This window comes from Castor canadensis, chromosome 15, assembly GCF_047511655.1.
Source record: "Castor canadensis chromosome 15, mCasCan1.hap1v2, whole genome shotgun sequence".
In the NCBI taxonomy this organism is placed as follows: Eukaryota; Metazoa; Chordata; class Mammalia; order Rodentia; family Castoridae; genus Castor; species Castor canadensis.
In genome coordinates, this window is record NC_133400.1 from 19,681,149 (window position 1) to 19,690,279 (window position 9,131).

Sequence of the window (9,131 nt, forward strand, 5' to 3'; positions counted from 1 at the left end):
CCAGTGGTGTTTTCCACTTCTGAGCAAGTGTGGCCGGACCGCCTACCTGCTCAAGTGTCCACCTTGCCTTGCCCCACCCAGCCCAGCCTGCCTGAGCTCTCTGGAGAACAAGCCCTCTCCCCTGGCAGCTGGACCAAGTGAGCTGCCTTTGGCACCAGTGGGTGAGGGACTGGGAGCACATGGGTGGGATGGCCTGAGGTCGGGGCTGGGGAGACACTGCCCTGTTTTCCTGTTGTCCGGTGGAGGATTTCCTGGGATCATTTTGGTGTGGTTGGCGATGTTTCGTGATGCTGAGTGCCCACAAGAGAAGAGCTCCTGCCCTGGGGGCACTCTGTGTCTGGAGGGTGGCAGAGGGGAGCAGGAAGACCCCCTAGGACCAGCCGAGAGTTCTCTGTTCCAGCAGGAATTCTCTTGTGGTCAAGTCCCCAGTGACCTTGACCAGGCCCTGCCCTTCAGGCCTTGCTGCAACATGAGGCAATTACAGGAAGTGACCTTCAAAATTGTCTTTTGAGCTTCTAACTTTCTGATTTGGGGAACTGATTTGGAATCTACAAGCTGGGATGGAGACAAAGGTCTGGAGGTGGGACTCCTGTGGAGGTCCTTGCGGGGGCAAGAACCAAGAGGCAGGGTGGCTAGATCTGGGACCTCACTGCATCTAGTCGAGGAATCAGACATTTTCTTGCAGGCCACAGGGAGCTGTAGGCCTTTAGGGGAGGAAGAGGGGGCTAGTCTGAAGAGAACTCTCTGGCTGTGTGTATGGGGTGGAGCCCCTCTTCCTGCCCATCTGGACTGGATTCTCACTGCCATGTCCCTCAGGCCCAGTCTGACCATGGTTCCTGCCTGGCTGTGGCTGCTTTGCTTCTACATCCCCCAGGTGAGCTGGTGGATGCCTCCTCCTTCAAGTCCTGACAATGGGGGTTGGCACCTTTGCTTCCAACTCCACCTGGACCAATCACACTGACCATAAGGTGTGGGGGGTGGAGGTTCGGAGCTGGGGCTACAGGGCTGCTGTGTGGAGAGGGAAGTCAAAAGCCAGAGGGTGGATGGACTGAGGTATGACTAGGGAAGGGGCAGAAATTCCCCTTCCCCATTAGGTCTCAAAAGGAAGATAGACTCTGGGACCAAGGTGAGAATTCTCCCACAGGCTGAGGTCCAGGCTGCAGAGCTGCATGTGGAAGTCCCTGAAAACTATGGTGGAAATTTCCCTTTGTACCTGATCAAGGTGAGTCTGATAACTGGGTGGGCTACCACCAGCCAAGTCCTGCTTCTCCTACCTCCAGCACCCCTCCTTTCTTTTGCTCTGGCTCTCTTGTGAACACTGCTTTCTGGAGAGTATGTGTTACAGTATGAATAACTGGTAAGCTTTTAGTCCTAGAGAAGAGTAAAGCTTTGAGTTAAAGAATGAAATATTGGTCCTGGGCATGACAGTACACACCTGTAATCCTAGCACTGGGGAGGCTAAGGCAGGAGGATTGAGAGTTTGAGGCCAGCCTGGGCTACACAGAGAGATTTATCTCAAGAAAAAAAAAATGAAATATTGGTGGGAAGTTCCAACTTTAGAGAGAGAGGCAGGGAGTTCTAGGTACACGGGAAATAGCTCTGGTTTTGAACTTCAATTTCAGTCCCATTAACTTTCTGGATTTATGATCTCAGGCAAGTGCTAACCCCCTCTGAGACTCAGTTTCCCTACATATAAAATGGAGCCATTGGCCATGCCTGGCCCCTACTCCTTTTGCCTCAATTCTCAATCACCAGTTGCCACTGCCCAGTAAGGATGCTGAAGGCCAGATTGTGTTATCAGGGGACTCAGGTGTGGCAGCTGAAGACCTCTTTTCTGTGGATCGAGAGTCTGGTTTCCTGATGGTGACCAGGGCCTTGGACCGAGAGGAAAAGGCAGAGTACCAGCTACAGGTAAGTCTTAGTGAGGTATAGGAGATGGTAGGCAAGGCAGAGCTAGGCACTGACTTTCCTTCCCTGACAGGTCACCCTGGAGACTGAGGATGGACGTGTCTTGTGGGGCCCACAGTCTGTGACTGTGCATGTAAAGGATGAGAATGACCAGGTGCCCCAATTCTCCCAGGCCATCTACAGAGCTCACCTGAGCCAGGGCACCAAGCCTGGTGAGTGACCAGGGTAACCAACTTGCAGCACAGCCAGGTGGGCACTGATGCGACAGCAGAGAGTAAAGAGATGAAGTCAGCATAGGGACAGACTAGTAATGGTTTAAACTGTTCCCTCCAACTCTGTCCCATTTTGTACCCTTCCACCCCACTGAGGGTCCCATCTACTCTTGGCCTCAGTTTGCTCATCTGTGAAGTGAGATAAAAGCTGTGGCCATCTCCAGAACCCTGATATGATGACAGATATGGAAGAAAGAGCCAGGAAGGGATAGAGGAGACAGCGGAGACTCCCCACCTCCATTTTCCCTTAAGGTTTATCTCCACACCTACACCAGGCATCCCCTTCCTCTTCCTTGAGGCTTTGGATGAGGATGCGCCAGGCACAGCCAACTCAGATCTTCGATTTCACATGCTGAGCCAGGCCCCAGCCCAACCTGCACCACACTTGTTCCTGCTGGAGCCTCATCTGGGAGCTCTGGCCCTCAGCCCCCAGGGTGAGCCTGAGTTTGGTGCAATGGAGGGAGGGTCAGGGAATGCTGGAGAAGGGGGCCTCTGAGCGATAAGGGATGGATGGGTTAGAGCTGAGATGAAAGGAAAGGACATTGGAAGTCAAGGCCATGATGGGGTCATGCATGGAGAGTAAGGAAATGGGGTGGATGGAATGCCTCAGCTCCACCCTCTGGAGACCAGAAAGGAATGGTTGAAAGGACTATAATCAGGACACCTTTAGACTGATATGTCACCTGAGAGCTCGGACAAGAGGCACAGGCTAGGGATGGAAAGAGAAATGAATCACCTCAACCCAACCAGCCCCCTTTCACCCCAACCACCCATATAGCCCATCTGTTCAACACTTGCTCATTCACACTCTCCTATCCACACATCCAAACTCCCATCCATCCATCTAGTCTACCCACCCTCCAACCAATCGTCTACTCATCTACTCAATTCCCCAACCTAGCCATTCATCCACCCCTCCAGTCCATTAGCCACTCACTATATGGGTAGTCAAGTCCTAGCTGGATGCTCATGATGACACTAAAAGTCCCTCTCATCGCTTGGCCAAGTGTCTCAGGAACATCTGCCACATGCTTGTGTTTAGTACCTGCTGAGAAGGAGGCTATGGACCTTTCTCCCTGGCCCCATGCTCAGCTGACCATCCTACCCCTTTTAGGGAGCCTAGAACATGCCCTGAAAGGGCCCTACCAGCTGTTGGTGCAGGTCAAGGACATGGGTGACCAGGTCTCAGGCCACCAGGCCACAGCCACTGTAGAGATCTCCATATTAGAGAACACCTGGGTGCCCCTAGAGCCTACACACCTGGCAGAGAATCTCAAAGTCCCGTACCCACATGTCATTGCCCAGGTGAGTAAGTGGCTATCAGCAGCTGCGGCAGCCCCATGGATGGGACAGCTGGGCCTGATTCCAATAGACATTTGGGAGGAGGGTCTAGGACCCAACTTGACCCTTGCTCCTTTCTCCAATCTTCCCATCACTTCTTGCTGTGAGGTGGGGAGTGTAAGACCTTGGAACCAAGTCCATACTCCCTCAACTGCCATCCTCTGGCATGTGTGGCTTTGTGTTCTGACCTCCTCAGTTTTCCTAAGGCTTACTCAGGGAGAACAGCTGGCACCTCTTGCTGCCTGAGGATTGTCACCCAGACCAGGAATGTCTCAGCCCTCCTTTAGGAATGCCCTGGGGGCAGGCCCAGCTTGAGAGGACAGATAATAAAATAACCTGGTCATTCAGGGACTCTGGCAGGGCCCAGGATTGGACTAGGGCACAGCAACTGTGGAGTTTCCACCACTAGTGCCCCAAACAGAAGGACCCTGCCTAGAGTTCAGGCCAATGGAGGGCAGCAATTTGCCTGGGGTCACTGTATTTGGGGTCCAGGCTTTTTGCTTGGGAATCAATTGGGGTACAAGGGCTAGCCCTTCCTGCCCCTCAGCCTGGGGTGCCTTCACTCCTCCCAGGTACACTGGAGTGGGGGGAACGTACACTATCACTTGGACAGCCAGCCCCCTGGACCCTTTGACGTGGACTCAGAGGGGAAACTCCATGTGACAAGAGAGCTGGACCGAGAGACCCAGGCTGAGGTGAGGTGAGAAGGAATCTGACAGGCAGCCTAGAGGATGCTTACTCACTGTCTGGTTAGCTTTTGGGGGTGTCACATCCCCCAGAGATGCTGAGGCAGTGGAAGAAAGCCTGGAAGAGCTGGAACTGGCCATTAGAAGGAACCTAGACCTAGGCCAGGCTGGAGATGCCCTTGGCCTTGACCTGAAGCCCCTCTACTGCCCACCACAGTACCTGCTCCAGGTGCGGGCGCAGAATTCTCGTGGTGAGGACTACGCAGAAGCCCTGGAGTTGCATGTGGTTGTGATGGATGAGAATGACAATGCACCTGTCTGCCTGCCAAGTGGCCCCTCAATCAAGATCCCTGAGCTCAGTCCCCCAGGTGGGCTGTAGACCTTGTCAGTGGTGAGGGAAGGGTGGAGTCCCTCTGGCCCTCATATGGAAGTCCTTCTCCAACACACACACACACACAAGTTCAGTTTCAAATAAAAAAGAAGTAGGTGAGGGTGGGGTAAAGCCTATAGGCTGGGCTGTGATCCCACCCAGGCAGATGCTGTCTTGTAGGCACTGAAGTAACTAGGCTGTCTGCAGAGGATGCAGATGTCTCTGGCTCTCCCAATTCCCATGTTGTATATCGGCTGCTAACCCCTGACCTTGAGGAGGGAGCTGAAGGGAGATCCTTTGAGCTGGACCCCACCTCAGGCACTGTGACACTGGGGACTATCCCACTCCAAGCTGGCCAGAACATTCTGCTTCAGGTGCTGGCCATTGACCTGGCAGGAGCAGAGGGTGGTAAGTACCCTGATGGTGACCTGGGCCCCTGACCCTCTGTTCCTACCTGGGCCTCATCAGTAAGTCCTCCCCTGCTTCAGGCCTTAGCAGCACATGTGAGGTCGCAGTCGTCATCACAGACATCAATGACCATGCCCCTGAGTTCACCACTGCTCAGGTAAGTGGAAGCAGGAAGGAGACCTTGGGAAGGGTACCGGTGGGGCTCATAGCGTCACCATCTCTCTAGATTGGGCCTGTAAGCCTCCCTGAGGATGTAGAGCCTGGAACTATGGTGGCCACCCTCATGGCCACTGATGCTGACCTTGAGCCTGCCTTCCGCCTCATGGACTTTGCCATTGAGGCAGGAGACACAGAAGGGATCTTCGGCTTGGACTGGGAGCCAGACTCTGGTCATGTCCAACTCATACTCCGAAAGGTAAGGGATTGGACAGGTGGGAAAGGGGTACACACACACATATGCATGCACAAGTATGCCACACCCTGGCCTATACAGTGACCCAGAAATCACTGGTTCCAGAACCTCAGCTATGAGGCGGCTCCACATCATAAGGTAGTAGTGGTGGTGCAGAACGTAGAGGAGCTAGTAGGCCCTGGCCCGGGCCCTGGAGCCACAGCCACAGTGACTGTACTGGTGGAGAGAGTGACACCACCCCTCAAGTTGGACCAGGAGAGCTACGAGGCCAGCATCCCAGTCAGCACTCCAGCTGGCTCCCTCCTTCTGACCATTCAGTCCTCAGACCCCACAAACAGAACTCTCAGGTAAGCTAGAATCTCCCCTGTACCCCAGGGATGACTCCAGAGTCTCACCGGGGGCTCAAACTATCTATGGCTTAGAATATTCTTCGAATGATGGCTAAAGCCAAGGTTATAACTCCTGGGAGGATCAGGGCTAGATGGGTGGGCAAGGAAGGGAAGGTGTGTTTAGACCCCATGAGAGCTCAGATTATGCTTCTCTACCTGGAGGGAAGACAGGGCCCTCTTCCACAACCACTGCCCAGAATGCAACACAGATAAGGCTATTCCCAGGCTCTGACTCCACCAGCTCTCTTGGCAGGGGAACTAGTGAAGTTGAACCAGGCTCCCAGGTTCTGATAGCCCCTCCCCTCACTCCTAACAATCCCCAAGCTGGGGAGAGAGGTGCCTCCAGTCACAGAAACAATGTGGCACTGGAGCAAATAACAGGGACCTGGGGGTCTCTAAGCAAGACCTCATATATAGTCCCAGTGCCTCCCCACCCCAAATCTCCTCCTCTGGGCCTCAGGTTCTCCCTGGTCAATGACTCAGAGGGCTGGTTCTGCATCAAGGAGGTCTCTGGGGAAGTGCACACGGCCCAGACCTTGCAGGGCGCCCAGCCTGGGGACACATACACAGTGCTTGTGGAGGTCCAGGACGCAGGTACGGCCAGGCCTTGGCGGGAGGCCTCTTAGAGGGACTACCACATGCAAACTTCAGACTGACAGACAGACAGGCAGGACTGTGTTTCCTTTCTGGGCCTCTTGTAAATAACCACCCAGCCGCAGGCAGGAGAGAAGCACAAAGAGCTGGATCCATTGTCCCTCTCTGAGAATGGGTCTATCCCGAGGTGGGCCGGCCTGGCCTCTGCCTCGCGTCTCCTACCACTCCCCTAACTTGATCTTGAAATCCCCCAACCCTGTGTCCCTTATTCCCTGGACTGTGTCTCAGGGTGTTGCTTCAGAGGGTGGTTAAGGGAGAAGGTACTGGGCTAAGGGTAAAGAGGTAGAAGAGGGCCAGGAATTGCATCTAGGGTAGGCGAACTGAGCCAAATGGGAAACTGAGGCCAGGTATGAACTGTGAGTAGGATAAGCAGCTGGCCTCTACCCAGGAGGGCAAGGTCAGGAGGCCCAGGTCTCTGAGCTGGGTGGAGCACTATTCCAGGGTCGGGGCACTGCCATGTTGCTGGGCTCTGGCTCAGCAGCAAGAGGGGTGCTAAGGGTAGGTATGGCATCCAGAAAGGTGCGGGTGGGCCTGGCAGCTACTCAGATAGTGAAGGGGGTAAAGTCTGCTGTAAGGAAGAGACTGGTGTGGGGATGATGACAGGATGGGAGAAGGAGTGGAGGGAGAGTGGCAGGGAGTTTGCAGGGTGAGGCTGATGGTCTGTGCAGGGAGGGACCAACCCAGGGACTCCTGACTTACCCCCCATCCCCAACAATGCAGATGAACCACATCTCAGCACCTCTGCCACCATCATGGTCCACTTCCTGAAGGCCCCTCCTGTCCCAGCCCTGACTCTGGCCCCACTGTCCTCCCAACACCTCTGCACACCCCGCCAGGATTATGGGGTGGTCGTCAGTGGACGTGGCGAGGACCCCTACTTGGCCAGTGGGCATGGTCCCTACAGCTTTTCTCTTGGTCCTAATCCCACAGTGCAGCGGGACTGGCAGCTCCAACCTTTCAATGGTATTTGGTGGGGGGGAAAGGAGGGAGGCTGTGGCCAAGGCAGGGAAGGGGCCACTTGGAAGTGAGATGGGGTGGGGCTGGGCCTAGAGGGAGCAGCCCCAGAGGACCTGTCCAGATTAGTGACTCTGGTCATTGCCTCCAATCCAACAGATTCCCATGCTTACCTTACCCTGGCCCTACATTGGGTGGAGCCAGGTGAACACATGGTCCCTGTGGTTGTCCACCACAATGCCCAGACTTGGCAGTTCCTGGTCCGAGGTGAGGCACCTGCAGTTCCTGAGGAAGCTATCAGGCTGCAGGGGGAAGGAGCTGGGTATACATCATGCATGCTCACAAAGATATCATATGTCTGTACACACTTGCACATCTGTGACCAGGTCCCCATATCCATGTGCATCCTGCCACATGCACAGAGGGGCATGTACCTTCACACTCACACGCATACATGTACGTGCACAAAAACACTTATCAGCCATCTGGCCAGCCAAGGGGCTCCAAACAGCTGAAAGCCCTCCCTCACTGCTCTCACCTTTCTCCCCTCCCCACCAGTGATTGTGTGTCGTTGCAATGTGGAGGGGGAGTGCCTACGCAAGGTGGGCCACCTGAAGGGTATGCCCACGAAGCTGTCGGCAGTGGGTGTCCTCGTGGGCACCCTGGCAGCAATAGGTAATGGAGACTGGGTTCCTGTGTGTGGGGCAGGGGTTGGTGATGGGTGGTTGGAGTCAGAACCTGCAGATAAACAGTGTCACTGTCCCTATAGTGCCCCCAGGTCTGCAAAGGGAGCCTCCTTTTCCCCTTGTATCAGTCATCCTCAACATCATTGGGAACAGAATTCACCACTGCGTTATTATGTACTGAGTGTGAGTCAGCACATGGCTTACCACATGGGATCCTCTCTGCATCCCATGATGTAATTCTTCTTTCTCCCCATTCTGCAGATGGGGTCACTGTGGCTCTCTCTGTCCAAGTTTATACAGCCAGGATGTAGCAGAGCCCAGCTCTTTCCAGCCTAGTTCCTTTATTCCGAGTCACCCTGTCCATCTCCTTTATTTCTTTAGCCCACTAAATGTTTTCCTGTGCTGGCTGTGCCCTAATACTATGATGGCCCTTTCTCTTGGAGATCAGTGGGAACAACTCACTGGCCTTCAGATGAACTCTACCCAAACTGTCCCCCGAGAAGTGGATGTTGGAGGCTGGGGTGTACTGGGGCAGCCAGTGAGATGAGGGACTGATGGGTGAAGAGCAGGCCAAACACTCAGCCTCCTCCAGGCAACAGGGGTCATATCTAGCCCAGCCTCAGGACACTGTCTAGGAAACTTCAGCTCTTTGTTAAACCAGTAGCAATAGCAGAGAGTCTACTGATGGACCTTCTGAGGGCTGATGCATCTCTCTTGGGCCCCTTAGGCTTCTTCCTCATCCTCATCTTTGCCCACCTGACCCTGGCGAGGAAGAAGGACCTGGATCAGCCAGCAGACAGCATGCCCCTGAAGGCGGCCGTCTGAGTGATCCAAGCAGCCCAAACTGGGAGCTTGGCTGCTGGCTCTATCTGAATCCACTGGGAAAAGGCCAGTGGGGGCTAGGACAGAGTAAAAGCCCCGCCACCTTCCTGGGACAGAGGCACTGTCACCAGACGTGTCTCTAGAGCCTGAACACTGATGTATGGGATTGCCCATGGGAGTGCTCCAAATGGCAGTTCATTGCCCAATAATAAAGCCCAGAGAGCCAGGA

The 9,131-nt window shown here is 54.6% G+C and overlaps 1 protein-coding gene across 3 annotated transcripts; it reads left to right on the plus strand.

Annotated features, from left to right (window-relative positions):
• Positions 1-9,131, plus strand: Cdh16 (cadherin 16). Of its 3 annotated transcripts, none has more exons than XM_074055895.1 (18): positions 1-137; positions 817-874; positions 1,145-1,222; positions 1,756-1,911; positions 1,982-2,120; positions 2,456-2,614; positions 3,295-3,485; positions 4,094-4,216; positions 4,425-4,575; positions 4,758-4,985; positions 5,066-5,142; positions 5,212-5,400; positions 5,503-5,744; positions 6,247-6,380; positions 7,161-7,403; positions 7,554-7,661; positions 7,953-8,069; positions 8,808-9,131. In XM_074055895.1, exons 2-18 carry the CDS (start codon positions 830-832, stop codon positions 8,903-8,905), a joined length of 2,478 nt encoding a protein of 825 aa, XP_073911996.1. In that variant the 5' UTR covers positions 1-137; positions 817-829; the 3' UTR covers positions 8,906-9,131. The 3 variants fall into 3 exon arrangements, with proteins under 3 accessions (XP_073911996.1, XP_073911997.1, XP_073911998.1); XM_074055896.1 differs by having other exon boundaries at positions 6-161; XM_074055897.1 differs by having other exon boundaries at positions 14-157.

Excerpts from the sequence above, each read along its gene's own strand:
- Cdh16 (XM_074055895.1), top strand. The coding sequence starts at position 830 with ATGGTTCCTGCCTGGCTGTGGCTGCTTTGCTTCTACATCCCCCAG. Across the intron at positions 4,986-5,065 it reads CCTGGCAGGAGCAGAGGGTG|GCCTTAGCAGCACATGTGAG; the intron begins GTAAGTACCCTG and ends CCCCTGCTTCAG. Across the intron at positions 5,401-5,502 it reads TCCAACTCATACTCCGAAAG|AACCTCAGCTATGAGGCGGC; the intron begins GTAAGGGATTGG and ends CACTGGTTCCAG.